We start from the raw sequence: 15428 nt of genomic DNA, 5'->3' as shown, positions 1-15428 counted from the left end.
GTCTTGAGTTTAGATCTAAAAAGTACTAGGTCAAGCTTGTGAGTTAAAAAAAAAAGTTGAAATATATTGGTGTATCAACTGAGTTTGCTGGCAGTTAAAAAGGTTCTGTAATTTTTCAATAAAAACAAGAAATATTACTATAATTCTGTGGTATTTAGGAATTAGTTACCCCCTTGTAAACGTATACATCTACACACAACATTGCTTCACGGTTGCAAACACATCCCAGTTCGCCTGCCCTGAGGGCAGAGTGGGAGTCTGGTGTGTCGGTGCCTCCTTATAAAGGAGGAGTGAGAGTGTCTCGGGGTCTCTCACTCTCTGCTCCACAGAATGACTGACACTAGTTCTGCTGCTGCTGCTGTTCAGTCAATGAGCTAACTGGAGCTCACTGTGCACTCTGGTCCTCTGCTGTTCCTGCTACCTTCTTCAAGTCTGCATTTTGGGCTGCACTCGGAATAGAACACTGAAAGACTAGAAGCTGCAGCATTTCCAAAGGAGGTTGGACTGTGAGTTGATGAGAAAACAATTGCTCAATTATTTTTAAGGATATACCCAAACAAAATAATATTCAGCAATCTTTTGTTTGACTGTTTTCTAAAATGTTTTTAAACTTAGCAGATAAAATGTATGGATGCACAAACTTCATCCACTCTGATTTGATGCAGAAACTACTTTTGTGGAGAGTAAAATTGATTGATTTTTGATTTGTTGTTGCTGTTTTTCTCCATAGTTGGGACAATGATGTTCCCCTCCTCTACACTGGTGCTGCTGGTCACAGCACTGACCAGCGTCTGGGCCCAAGAAGTTAAAGAAGAGAGGAAAACTAGCAAGAAATCCAGGGCCAAACATCTGTCTGCAAATATTCATGATGGACAAGGTAAAACAATGAATAGAAAAATAAAATGAATGGAAATATTTTTATTCTAATACCAATTCCTTTGGTGCAGGAAATACATCAACAACATCCTGTTGCTACAGTATTATATTCATGTATTGTTCATGTCTTGTAAGAAAAAAATGCATCATTTTGACATGAAGTTAAATACATGTTGCATTGCCAATAGAGAGTCCTTCATCCTGTTCTGTGTGCACACAGCCATCCTGGATGAGGACTGTAGCTTGGAGCTCTCCTTCCTGTTGGACAGCTCCGAGAGCGCCAAGGACAATCACGAGCAGGAAAAGCAGTTTACCGTGAACATGGTGGACAGACTCCAAGGAGTACAGCTGCAGAATGGCCGCAATTTGAGCTTTAGGGTGGCTCTGCTCCAGTACAGCAGTCATGTTATCATAGAGCAAACCTTCAGAGACTGGAAGGGCACAGAGAACTTCAAGACCCGTATTGCTCCCATCATCTACATTGGGCACGGCACCTACACCACCTATGCCATCACCAATATGACCAGGATCTACCTGGAGGAATCCAGTCCCAGCAGCATCAAAGTGGCCGTACTGCTCACAGATGGTATTTCCCACCCGAGGAACCCTGACATTTTCTCTGCTGTTGCTGATGCCAAGAACCAGGGCGTCAGATTCTTCACTTTGGGCATCACCCGGGAAGCCAACGAGCCAACCAATGTGGCCCAGCTCCGTCTACTCGCCAGCTCCCCGGCCTCCCACTTCCTCCACAATTTACAGGACGAAGACATTGTTGAAAAAATCGTCACTGAGATTGTGAGTATAATACCTGTCTTTCAGCAGAACACCATTGAGAAGAAAAGTGATGTATTTGCTTTGAATGAGGATCTATTCGGAGTTGACACATGGACAGGCTTGTTCAGGTATTCCTATAGAGATGGAATGATGACAACGCTCTGGAGAAACAAATGAAAGAAGGCCTATATGACAGCTCTGGATTTTAGGCTATTTACGCAGCTTTAGAAAAATACTGTTTGACATCTGCATGAACATATCCCCCAGGATTCCTAGAATTTCTCACATGGCTTGCATTTAGACATTTATTTATTACACTGGCTAAATGTTGAAGTATTCAAGTTTAAGTGGCTACAGCTTTGGTTTCACAAAAAAGTTGTTTTTTGCAATTATGGTGCTACATTAAATGATCATGACCAATCTGCACCACTAAGCAACGACTGAACAAATCTCATGAGGGACTACAATATTGCAACGATTCAAATCCTGGAAGATATTAATCAACTTTTGTTTTCTTTGCAGACTGGCTTGGCTGATGAAGGAGTGAGTATTATTACAACTAGACAGTTAGTATACAGAAGCTTTTGACATTTAATAATGTGTAATTAGGTGAGAGTGTATAGAATTACATTCGTGACAGCTTAGCAAACATTTATCTTTTTCTGAAGTGCCCTCTGGCTCAGAGATGTGCCTGTGAGAAAGGAGAGAGGGGACCAAGTGGGCCTGCGGTGAGTATTTAGCCTCAAACTTTTCAAATTACTCCACAAGCAAAGAGCAGTTTCTTTTTGAAGTGTGAAGAAAGGATACTTGAAATCTTGTGCGGAGAAATCTAACATGATCCTGATATTTTAGGAATGGTAATTGTGCAGTTTTCAACAATCAGGATAATTACTTGCTTTTTTCTCCTCAGTATAGCTTGCAGGCGTTTGCATAAGCAGAATAAGTGGATAGGTGGTGCTGCCCCACATTCTCAAAGCAAAAATCTATGGAGACAGGAAAATGAGACAGTGGTCTGCTATGTTTGTTGTGCCCTGTCTTAGACAGTTATTGGGCATTTCTCATGTAACATAAAATGTGCCCCATGGAAACCAGAGGCACCGCATTTAGAGCCGGACCTTGGGCCACCATAAATCTCCCATACCACCCTTACTGCCGCGGTCGGTTACGCAGGGATAGAAGGACTTCACTATGGAGCACCAGATATTACACATACTGTAATTTCTGTGTGACGCTAGAAGAAGACCCGCTCTAGACATCCACTCACACTAATAAAGAGCTCAGGTTATGTCAAGCTTTCCAGCAAACCTGGCAGATAATCAGGTTACTGACAGACAGCTGCGTGGCCTTTAACCAGGTGCTTTCTCCTCAGAGAGATTCTTCGGATTCTTACACTCGGACGAAGAGGCTCTCATAATTGCTCTCATTAGTTGAATGGCCACAAACTAGTGATTTCAGGTGGATAGCAATTGACACACACCGTCCAGGTGCAGCTCGAGACAATGACCCCTGGCCTTGTGGACAAGACACCTCATGCCCACTTCAACTGTCAGACCGCCCTCACATCCATCATATATAACACACATTCAGACATCAGCCCAGTTACCTTTTTCCCCTCTGTCTTTCTCAAACAATGCCCGCCTAGAGACAAGGAAACTTTCACTTTGCATCTACATGGTCAAGATAACTTTTATTTTCAGGTTATGGGTCATAGACCTGTTTGTCTTTAGTGATAAGATAAGATATACAGGGAAAACTGTCTAGGGCTCCAAGCTGCTGCATCACACAATACACTTGCCAACAAAGTCAAAATGCACATGCACTCATAGCACGTCATAGATCATATGGTCATACATACATACACTCATGCTTAAACATGCTTAAATTCATTCAGTGTGAGACTCTGACAGGCGTTCTTTGGAACAATACAAAGCAATAAAAAACAACAGTGTCAATTAATAAAACCAGGTTTAATCAAACCAGATAATAAATAATCAAATCGCAATATCTTAGTCCCCAAATAAAATCATATAGTACTACCACTTGTTGCTATTTAATATTTTGATGGAGGATGGAATTAATTAAGTTTTGTACCGATTTATTAGCCGCAATTTGGCTGATCCGTTGACCTGAAGGCAACACCTCAAATTATGTGTTTAAAATGTGTTTTGGGATGTTCATAATCTTCTGTGCCTCCCTCAGTACATATTTTTCATATAAAGGATGAAGATAGTGATGTTATTTTTTCCCTATGATCTTCATGGCCGTTTGAGTACGACTTTAACTTTGCTGACAGGTTACCATACTGTACTTGAATGCCACATAAAATTACACTGCATTGATAAAACAAAATCATGAGTTCACTATTTACACCATAGAGAAAAGAAAACCAGAACATACGTTTTCAACATGGTTCAACATGGTTTCAACATACTATGTGAGCGAGCTGTCAATGTGGAGCAAAATGTCAGTGGAAGAAATTAATCAACTTAACCCTGACTTTGTTTCATTCTCCAGGGGAAAAAAGGTCGCTCAGGAGATGATGGAGCCCCAGGGCTTAGAGGGCAAAAGGTGTGTGCTTTTTGATGGACATGTGGACTACACATTTCTTAGCTGGCATGCAGGCTCTGTCAGGTGTTACATAACACTTACTGAGTGCTCCAAATTCTATGTTTGAATTCTGGAGAAAAAAAAAGTTGTCAGGCCTTCTGAACTGGGTCATCCAATGTCTGTAAATTGTAAAGCACTTGGTAAAACTTTAAAAAAAAATGTATAATAATAGTAAACACTGGTTCATATGGAATCTGGTTAATTATTATCTATGATTATAATTTATATATTAGCAATTTATAACAGATATGTACATTTTTAGTAATGACCTATAAGTTAAATATTTGTATTTTACTTTTAAGACATCAAATATTTTAGCTTATACGATAAAACATGACCTGCTTTACTGCATCATGAGGATACAGAAACCATCATCTGTATCATTACCAATGAATATATAATTTAGTCCAAAAGGATAGTGATCTGTTCAAGGATGAACTCAAGAAACAAACTATATATATATATATATATATAGTGCTCTTGAAGAAATAAGAAGTTGAAATCTCCAAAACACGCTTGTGTTATGAACCTAACTGACATTATTATCTGTGATAACAAATAACAATTAACTTCATGCTTTGCAGTTGTTTGCCTCTTACTTATCTAGCACAGTTTCTGCTAACACCAGTAACTTCTTCTTTCTCATCACCCGTCTCCGTTGGAGTTCCACACGGTTCCATTTTAGGCCCTCTTTTATTTTTTATATGTGCTCCCACTGGGCTCTATTATTAGAAAACACTCATCACTGTCACACTGACAATATGTAGCTGTACCTCCCCTTGAAAACTGCCGATGTTGACCAAGCCCTTTGAGATTCTTGTAGAGATGGTTGGATTGATAAGCATGTTGCCGGTCAGGTTCTGATTACTGGCCTTTCAGACTGAAATAGTACATTTAACAAACACTGTCCTTAAATGTGCACACTGCACAAATGCCAGATATGTATATTTACATGCTTTTATTTCTGTACATCTTGGCTGTTGTACACAACATATGCATGAGTTAGTCAGTCATCCTTGGCAGCACGTATTAGCCTTCTTTCGCTGGCTACCAATCAAATATGGGATTGATCTTAAGGTCCTTTCATTTGCAACTTGTGGAACCCATTTATATTTCTGACCACCTCCGCCCCTATTCCTTTACACTCATATCCCTTCTATTGGCATTTTTATGCCAATAGAAGGCATTGTCATCTGTCCAATACCCACCTTTTTACCTTAGGGGTTTGTGTCCGCACAATTGTTAATCTGACTACATGACTTTTTACATTTTGTCCATCTTATCGCTTGTGTTTATGTGTACTGTGCTTTTATTTTTGTATTTTTAGCATTTATTGTTTTAAAATTTGCTCTGTATTGTAAATAGTATTGACTAGTCATAATCTGTTTGAAATAATTAGGATATGATTAATACAATTATGAATAATCATAAACAGCTCATTTATTCAACATCAGCTCATTATTTATTTCAAATTCATTTTATATTTGGGCTCATAGGGCTTATACACATTCATTTTAAAGTGTGTTAAGTTTTCAGTCTATTAATGTTGCTGTTACAGTAGGAGACACTTTACATCCCTTCTAAACATGTTTATACCTGCAATACCAGACTGTTTATTCTGTGTTAAAGTATTTACTTTACAGTAGTTGTAACTCGTATTCATTGAAATAATAAGTCATTGTACTTTCTGTCATATCAGGGTGAAGCAGGACTAAGTGGTCTACCCGGGAGAGAGGGTGCTGAGGTAAATGTCGCTATTCATGCCAAAAATTAAGAAAATATTCATTACTGTTCATGTAGTTAGTTCACACATAGCATCTCGTTCATTTTATTTGCAGGGAAAACCAGGTTACAATGGAGAGATGGTATGTGACTTAGATTAATTACAATGATAGCATTTTATTTTTGTCGGAAACAATGCAAGCCTGTCATTTTCTACATAGGGTGACAGGGGCGAGTGTGGCACTCCAGGAATCAAAGGAGACAGGGTACAACAACACTGTTGACACTACACATACTGAATATTACGTTTCCAGTTTGATCATTCCTACTAACTGTGTTTCATCTTATGGCCTTTCTCTTCCCTGGTTGATGTGCTTCAGGGTCCTGAGGGTTCACTTGGACCAAGAGGGCTTAGAGGTCTGCAGGTCAGTAATATTTCAGTAGTAAAATGTGTAATTCATGCTCTTATAATAGAGCTTGTCTCTAATAGTTAAAGGTCACATATTGTAAAAAGTGAGATTTTTGTCTTCTATATTGTAAAACAGGTTTAAATGCTATATAAATACTGTTAAACTATCAAAACGCTCAATCCATGGAGAAATACACACAGCCCGTATTCAGAAATTGTGCGTTTGAAACAAGCCGTTAGGATATCTGTCCATTTGTGATGTCACAAATATACAATATTTAGACCATTACACGGTTTTAAACATAAACATTCTAAATGTGTCCCAGTTTATTTCCTATTGCAGTGTATATGAATGTCATCAGCTGACAAGAAGTACACATGGAACCAAAATGTTGCCTAGTAACGCAATTCTGTTGCAATTCCATTGAAATGCGCTAAAACGGAGCATTTCAGACAGAGGGTAAATACAGGCATATTCAGGCAGACAGTATGAGGAAAATAAAGTTTTTTATTAACATTAAAGCATGTAAACATGTTCTAGTAGAAACACAAAATACAAGTATGAACCTGAAAATGAGCATGATATGGGACCTTTAACACATTACCTTGTTTAAACAAGCAGTCAAAAGAGAGAACGGATGTTTTTAACTTAAGATAGAGGTACCCAGGTATGATGTTTGCATAGTTGTGTATTATTAGAAATAATCATTGGACTGCTGTATGTGAAATCCTTTTATAAAAAAGAAAATAGCTGCAGAAATCACCACATGTATCTTTATTAATGGTTGTATTGTATGTTGTTTCTGCCCAGGGATTACCAGGACCACATGGAGACATTGGACCAGAGGGCCATCAGGGAAAGCAGGTCAGCCCCTTTGGAACATCTTTTACTTACCTCATCGTGCACATCTGCTGTGACCTTTACATTTCCTCTTATGATTAGTTTAAACTAGGGGTCGGAGCTTTTACCACCCTGCTCTTTACCGTAGCAGCACAGAGGTCTGTTTGTCTGGTAATAAACCCCTGTGTGAACACTTGGCAATGAGCCAAAGTCTTCCCCATCATTACTGTTATTCACCACCAGCCAAGGGATGAGCCATCAGCAAAAAATTTCACTACAGGATCTCCGAATATTGTCCTTGTATCCTGTTTCTAAATACAGACTAGGAAGTGCCTACAGCATTGTCGGCTTCCCCACCAAGACCTGCCGTTAATAACATACATGGAAAGTCAGTGTATGCGCGGCGTCTCGCCATGTGAAGACATGTAGGAAGCATTTGCAAAGAATAACAGGACTCTTGGTGGTCCCTATGTGGTTTAATTGTTGTATATATCTCTGAAAAGACTCCTGTAAAACAAGACTTTTCACATATTAATTAAATGTATAAATATTTCTAGAAAGAAATACATGTTTAAATGTGAAATTTTAAGTGTGCCTCTATGCCCCACAGTCCTTACAATAGATAGATAGATAGATAGATAGATAGATAGATAGATAGATAGATAGATAGATAGATAGATAGATAGATAGAGCATGACTGGAACAAGGAATGATAACTCTTAAGTTAATTATTCAGGTTAAATTGAAATGTAGTAAAATGGCACATAGAAACTATTATATTCTGTTAAATCAAGATAAGATAATCACATTGCATCTCTTTATGTCAGCCTCTGCATTTTTGTTTTCTCTTTTATTTTTTGGATAAAAGTTTTTTATCTAAAAATAAATTTTATTCATTCAAACCTCGATTTAGTAAAGAGCCTCCAGTAGTTCTTTGTTAATTTGAGACACTATTGTTCGGGATTTCTTGAACTTTAAGTCATTACTGGAGCTCAAGTTTAGCTCTTATTTGTCCTGGCCTGCAGGAAGAGATTTACAGCATTATTTTCAGCTTCAAAGGAGCATATTGTCTGCATGTGTGCATGTATGTACAGTATGTGTGTATACAATTAGATTTAGTTTTGAGTAAGGTAGTTTAATTGTCAATCATTGTGTTTAATTACACAATGAATGAAAGACATGAAAGGTTTAAATAGAGAGGTTAAAAAGACAAAACAAAAGGTGATTTACAAGGATAACACGAAACTAATGGTTCAGAACTCATGTCCTTTTGCTATATTAATACAGGATTTAAGCTCCAATGCACACTTGTGTTAAATATTATTATGTTTGTGATCACAGGGTGAACGCGGCCCACCTGGCCCTTCAGGAATTCAGGGAGAAACTGGTACTGGACTTGCTGGACCAAAAGTAAATGATGTTATGGATTATCCTCTGCATTTTTTCGTGTACTTTATGATTTTTTATTTGCTAACTGCATTTCTTTGAGTTTCTCTTATTAAATGAAGCTACTATATAAATCTGCAGGGTGACATGGGATTCCAGGGCCGACCAGGTCCTCCCGGTCCCCATGGAGTGGGCGAACCCGGCATTTCTGTAAGTTAAGAAGAAACAGTCTGTGATATCCTAAAGTGTTGAATGTTTTTGTGTCTGTTGATCTGCTGAGAAAGTCCATACTTTGACCTGAGCACTGTTTGGGTGACATATTGTACACTCTGGCTTCGTTTACAGGGACCTCAAGGATCACAAGGTGTTCAAGGGGAAAAAGGACCCCATGGCGAAGGGCTTCCCGGACCAAAGGTATTTTGAGTCTGTCATCCAAGAACTCATCAAAACAATAGTAATTGTTTATAGTAAAACTAGAACAGTCCTCAATGCTTTGATAACGCTCTCTATAGGGTAGACCAAAAAGAGAGAAAAAATTGAACACCTTAATAACGTATGGTGTACAGAGTAATTAAATAACGGGTCATTTGTTGATGAAGTAATGCCTAAATGCTTAGAAAAATATTGAAAAAATGTTAAACTGTTGCAGAGAACTGTCCAGCTTTTCTCATGCGCTGTTAATGATATGTGAAGTCTAAATGGTTCAATGTGTATGAACACATAAACATATGAGGAGAGCTTGCAGCAATGGGATTCAGGGATACTGGCCAGATGGAGATTTCAATCACAGATACCCAGAGGAATATAGACTAGACATCAAGGCAAGCAAAGCCCCTACTATCCCCTGCATCGATTACTCTGTTAAGGTGCTCTTCAGCAAAGCTCTTAATCCCCATTGAAGCTGCTCAGGTGTAAATATGTGGAGCTGCATAAATCTCCTGCACAATGCTGCTGGAAAAGTCATTAAGCAGAAATTTTAGTTAAAGAAGTCGGTAAATATCTGAAAAAACACAACTTGCTGCACCCCAACGCTCTCTAATGTTATGAATCAATCATTTGATTTGGCATTTTTCTCTATACAGTATTTAATAGCTGACAGGAAACATTGGGAGAGAGCAGTGAGGATGACATGCAATACACATCCCCAGCTGGAAATGAACCAATCCTTTGATTTTTGTTTTTGGCTTCAAGCTCTGCTTATCTTCCAGTTGAATCAAAGGTTAATTCTATTGAGTGATGTAAACATGCTGAATGTACGGCGGCCCTGAGAGCTCAACATACTGCAAATTAATAAAACACATGCAAATCAACACAACACAAGCAAATGAAGAAACATCTTCACCAATTTGACAGCAAGCGCAGCATTTAGAAAAGGCACCTAAAGAAGCTCAAGACAATAGAAACTGTTTGCAGTGGATACTAAAAAGTGATGCACACGGCCAGAACACGCTTGTTGTTGCCATGGTTTGTGGATTAGGAAGTTATTGAAGTCGGCAATCTGTCAGTGGTGTTGGAAAATGACCTGAAATGTATGTTTTTTTGGTTTAACTTCATTAACATAACTTCACAAGCCACAAACCATAGCAACAAGTGCTGTGTGCATCCCTTTGTAGTGTCCCCTGGAAACAGTTTCTGTTGTGTTGTGAGCTTCTTGCAGCCTTTTTCTCTGTTTGCAGCACTTTTTCTAAATGTGTCGTCACATTCATGTTTTATAAATGCTGCGCATGTGTTGTCAAATTGGTGAAGATGTTTCTTCATTTGCTTGTGTTTGTCTATTTGCATGTGTTTTCTTAATTTGCAGTGTGCTGAGCTCTTAGGGCCACCGAATGAATGTGATGTCAACCTGATATCAATATCAAATAGAGGGCTGCAGATATTCTTTAATTTATTAGCAGAATGCAATTTCTAAACATTTTGCATGTTTAAAAGCAATTATAGATTATTACCATTTATCAGTAACTATTAGCTTTCATTTTGTTCCAAGTTCATAAGTTCATAAACATCGCATTAATCAGCTGCTAGATCCTTACAAAAACATAAGCTCTCATTGAATAATGTGTGTAATCTGAACTATTCTACAGTACAGTTCATGGCTTTCATCTGTCAAACCCAGATCTCTCTCTGTTCCAACTCACTGACTCACAACTCAGGTGTTCACTCAAGCGTTACTACTCACTCTGGTGTTGATGTGTAAAGCCTGTAATAACAGTATTTTTTCCCCCTCTGCTGCAGCGCTGAGGAAAAACTGAATGAATTGTGTTAGATCCCAGATCAATTGGAGATCATAGTCTGTTGCCATACAAGTCGCTTCTTACAAATATTTAGGGGCACACTCATGTTGCAAGTGTCTGTACGAGAATCCATCAGCACTTCCATTTCCTTCGGAGACTCCGAGTTTTTGGTGTCTGCATGAATATCATGCTCATTTTCTATAGAGCTACCATAGAGTCCATTTTACGTTATGTTATTACCAGCTGGTTTGGAAACCTAACGGGTAAAATTAAAGGCTCAAATATTCAGTCTGGTTAAGACAGAATGGAAGATTATGGGAACGTCCACAACCACTCAAGACATTTTTGAGAGGTCTACTATTTTGCAGGCCAACAGGGTTTTATCTGACTCTTTGTGAGGAGCGTATTTATGTGGAGGATTCTCTGTAAAAAAAGAAGTACACTTTTGTACGCTTTTGGAAAATGAACACTGGAAATGTCCTCAAGCAACAACACATCTGTTTTACCTGTGCCAGACTTCCTAGCTGTTATAGATTTTACTCCTCTGCTGACTTCTACCTCTTGTAAAACAGGGGTCAGAGTGCTTCTGTCAGAGGTGATCAAACCCTCTCTTCTCTACACGCACATACACACACATAAAGTTTGCATGATCAAGTCTTCGTGTATGCGTTTCATTACACTTGGATGTTGCTCAGGCTGCTCCCATCAGCAACCTCTTCACTTCATAACTCGCTGGCACTGGAAAAAGTTCATGCAGTCAAAAGGTGCCATGAAGAAAAGACTGTTCCGTTCTTTGTGTGCGAAGGATCTTTTTGTATCAATCCCAAGAGGATGACAGGAGCCAACATGCTCTTCTTTACTGGCAACAATGCAGACTTGGCCGTGACCCAAATGCAACTGGCTGTGATGTAACTGACAGAGATAACCCGCTTTTGTTCCACAGGGGGAACGGGGGCTCGCTGGACCGAGGGGGTCGAGGGGACAACAGGGTGCAGGAATCAAAGGAGAAAGGGTGGGTTATAAATGTATCATCTAACAATGAGAATATACTGCAAACACTCAGGTCAACACAACAAAGGCTCCAATGAAATCCATGAGGGAACCTCAACCTAAATTTTAAAGGACCAGTGTGTAGAATTTAGAGAGATCTATTAGCAGAAATCTGCAACCACAACACTAGATGGCACTAAATCCTACACACTGCTCCTTTAAATCATCAGGTGTTTTCAGTCAAACATAAATAGAACATTTTCATTTTCTGCTTGAGATATACATACATACATCCTTGGGGTTAACGATTGTGCTATACTTGAAAGAACCGTTTATGTACTATTTATGTAATTCATGAATTATCTGAACTCTGGGTATTTCCCAAAATGGATAGACTACATGCATAGTTACCCCAAGTGTGACAGTCCTTGTATAAATTGTATTGAGGACTCAAAAGCTTCATGTAGAGGCAGTTTATTTGTTTTTTGTTCATAACCAATGTCAGCAACAGGTTAGTCGAAAAAGGTAAACAAGTCCAAAAAAACAGGCGGAGATCATTAATAGGCAAGCAAAGGAGATGTTAACTGACAGGCATGAATAATGAGCGGAGAAAATGTATTAAGACGAACATCATGACATCAAAATACAGTTTTGTGTACCATTGTTGTTCTGTATGATCTGTCCTCTATAGCCTTATATTACTAGTCTGTCATTTACTCAGTACAGTGTTTACAGTGAAAATAATATCTGAAAATGATTAGGCCTTGTTGGATGTCTGCAATATTTCGCGGGCTTTGCTTTTATTTGCATTAACACCCCATTGCTAGATGGTGATATGTAACATATGCACACATATATTGTCATGGGAGTTACTGAGAACTGATACTTTTGTATTAAACTGATTATGGTGTTTTACTTCCAGGGTGACTTGGGACCTTTAGGTTTTCCAGGGCCAACTGGAATGACAGGAGCTGGCATACAGGGAGAGAAGGTCAGCAACAAATCTTCATTTATATTTTCACAATGTCACGCTGACATATATACTGTGATATATATGGAGTAGTAGGACACTCTGCACCAAAAGCAATCTAATTTGTATTACTGCTCAGGGAGTCGAGGGTCCAAGAGGTCCACCAGGAGCCAGGGGACATCCAGGAGAAGGTTTACTTGGACCCAAGGTTTGTTTAATACACCTGCTGTATGAAATGCATCGATTGTATGTAGGGTAAGGTTTGTAAGTATTTAGGGTGGTTTCTAAAGCTGTAATATTGCTGGTTTAATTTTCAGATTTAATATAACATAGATATAAAATCATGTTTATAATTGTAAACAGGACCTAACGTTTATATGTTGTACAATATTAAAATGTAGATGTGAACAATGAATTGGATAAACAACATACCAAACAAATCCGTAACTCGTCGGTTTGTTAAATTTTTGTCTTGATATTTCTACTTGTAGGGAGACCAAGGTTTACCGGGAGAGCAGGGAGCCACAGGCGACAGAGGCATTGGTGAGCCTGGTTCAAAGGTAAACAAATCACTTTAGTTATGGTTTATATTAGCGTTTGCTACGTGTTAATGTACTGAATCCATCAAAAATCAAATAATACTATTCTACTGTTACAGGGAGACCCTGGAGCATCTGGTATAGGCGGCCTGCCCGGTCTTCCAGGAGAGGATGGAGCTCCAGGACAGAAGGTAAACTACATTATGCCAACTCTGTGGAAAACTTACCAATTTACCAAGACTCTAAACTCTACCTTCCTTTCCTTTCTCCATTGGTTTACAATGATATAATTTGACTATTTACAGAATTTTTTGTCACAGTTGAGGATTGTTTGTCTCATCTACCTTTCCTCTCTTAGGGGGAGGCTGGTTTACATGGTTCAAGAGGTTCAGAGGGAGCACAAGGAATTGGCACTCAAGGGGAGAAGGTATGCTTTAGATTATATATCTTTGTGTTGTTCAGAATTAATACGACAACAAATTTTAATCCGATGATGTGTGCTGTAATCCCTCCCAGGGTGACCAGGGTCTGAGGGGCATCCGTGGGTTACATGGGCCTCCTGGGATCTCAGGACCGTCTGGACCAAAGGTAAGAGTTAACGGGTCATGTAGGTTTATTTTATTGTAGTGTGATAGCAAGTCCTCAATACGTCCTCTGCAGGTTGTTGGCAGCACAAGTTATCTTAAAATGAAGATATTAATTGGAATTTAAGTCTCTTGCCAACTCTCATCTTTCAGGGTGAACGTGGGATACCAGGCCAGCAGGGCATGCTGGGACATGCAGGACGGTCCATATCAGGTCCAAAGGTGAATAAATAAAAACGCATCATCAAACTGTCTCTTAACACAGATCTTGGCACTGAGGTAGACAGGTAGCAGGCAGCCAGAAGAGCTGCCAGATAGATTCTGATGTGATGATGCATCAAAAAATTATTGCCACCATTCAACACTGTGACTTTATTGTCTTGTCTACAGGGTGATGTAGGCCCTGCTGGTCCTTCTGGTCCTGTTGGGGAACCAGGCCATGGATTACCGGGTCCAAAGGTAAACACTGTGTTTTTTTAGAACATTTATTGGGTGTGAATGCTGGAAGCACGTATGAGATACTTATCCATAGTCAGTGTATTACCTACAGTTTACGGCGTAGGAGTTACCGATTGGTAAAGCAATGAACTGTTGTGGACGGGGGCACCAGCAAAACCTTTTTTAGACACCTAAAAGAAAGGCTCACCTAAAACAATCAATATCAGTTTAAGTGTACAACTACGTTTCTGACGGGCAACTGAATTGAAAGTGAAACTTATCACTTTCACTTTCAGTTCAGTTCCCCGCCAGAAAGCTCTGTCTGACGGCAAGATAATGCTGAGAAAATATTCCAAATATAGCGAACAGAAATGGATATACAATGGATACACACTTCCTGGGGGCTTGCTTAGACCTCAGCTGAAGTTTTATCGTTATTCCAACAAAGACAATTAAAGGAAACCTCAACTCCTTCTCATTACACTTACTGTAAACCCATTTAAGTCCTTTCTCTAAAACTCCCATTTGTACTTCTTTCATTGCTTACTATATGTTGCATCCTTCATCCCTTTCACACTTTTCCAACAACTGCATCAACTGTTTTTTCATGTATTAACAACTCTTATCTACTGATTCATACTCCATTCAAACCTTAAAATGTTCCACATCTATAAGTTTTATATAACTGTAAACTTTCATACTTTTTGAAAATATTCAACACAGATGTTTGAGATTTCCTAATCGAACCGACCCATTTCTCACTTTTCAAACTCATTCATCCTCCTTCGGCTGCTTCTTCATCCAAATTAAAGCCAGCAATCCTCTCAGCAAGCCTTTCAACAGCCAGCATTCACACCACAATTTCTTCAGAAATTGCCTTTTCTAGTTAACCATATTGTTCTAATCAGCGTAATGTTGATAGTCTTCATCACTCAAATTCTGTTTAACCAGGGTGATCGTGGTCATACGGGTTTATCAGGTCCACTCGGTCCAAAAGGAGAAGGCATGCCCGGCCCTGTGGTTTGTATAATCAACATTTTGCACATATAATTCTGTAACCA

The 15428-nt window shown here is 39.0% G+C and overlaps 1 protein-coding gene across 1 annotated transcript in view; it reads left to right on the top strand.

The window, feature by feature from the left end:
* Nucleotides 1–335: 335 nt before the first annotated feature.
* The window catches only part of col28a2a (collagen, type XXVIII, alpha 2a), a 20261-nt gene continuing 5168 nt past the window's right edge, over nucleotides 336–15428 (top strand). The window contains exons 1-24 of the mRNA XM_074659345.1: nucleotides 336–506; nucleotides 731–877; nucleotides 1097–1671; nucleotides 2173–2193; nucleotides 2319–2378; nucleotides 4165–4218; nucleotides 5957–6001; nucleotides 6096–6122; nucleotides 6201–6245; nucleotides 6360–6404; nucleotides 7200–7253; nucleotides 8571–8639; nucleotides 8757–8825; nucleotides 8961–9029; nucleotides 11790–11858; nucleotides 12759–12827; nucleotides 12946–13014; nucleotides 13298–13366; nucleotides 13465–13536; nucleotides 13704–13772; nucleotides 13862–13933; nucleotides 14083–14151; nucleotides 14320–14388; nucleotides 15319–15387. Of these exons, the coding sequence (XP_074515446.1) occupies nucleotides 739–877; nucleotides 1097–1671; nucleotides 2173–2193; nucleotides 2319–2378; nucleotides 4165–4218; nucleotides 5957–6001; nucleotides 6096–6122; nucleotides 6201–6245; nucleotides 6360–6404; nucleotides 7200–7253; nucleotides 8571–8639; nucleotides 8757–8825; nucleotides 8961–9029; nucleotides 11790–11858; nucleotides 12759–12827; nucleotides 12946–13014; nucleotides 13298–13366; nucleotides 13465–13536; nucleotides 13704–13772; nucleotides 13862–13933; nucleotides 14083–14151; nucleotides 14320–14388; nucleotides 15319–15387 (1968 nt within the window). The 5' untranslated portion in view covers nucleotides 336–506; nucleotides 731–738. The remainder of the gene's footprint in view (nucleotides 507–730; nucleotides 878–1096; nucleotides 1672–2172; nucleotides 2194–2318; nucleotides 2379–4164; nucleotides 4219–5956; nucleotides 6002–6095; nucleotides 6123–6200; nucleotides 6246–6359; nucleotides 6405–7199; nucleotides 7254–8570; nucleotides 8640–8756; nucleotides 8826–8960; nucleotides 9030–11789; nucleotides 11859–12758; nucleotides 12828–12945; nucleotides 13015–13297; nucleotides 13367–13464; nucleotides 13537–13703; nucleotides 13773–13861; nucleotides 13934–14082; nucleotides 14152–14319; nucleotides 14389–15318; nucleotides 15388–15428) is intronic.

Source organism: Sebastes fasciatus, chromosome 14 (genome assembly GCF_043250625.1).
Source record: "Sebastes fasciatus isolate fSebFas1 chromosome 14, fSebFas1.pri, whole genome shotgun sequence".
Lineage (NCBI taxonomy): Eukaryota > Metazoa > Chordata > Actinopteri > Perciformes > Sebastidae > Sebastes > Sebastes fasciatus.
Note: the sequence above shows the minus strand (reverse complement) of the source record. Positions and strands in the feature narration are given on the sequence as shown.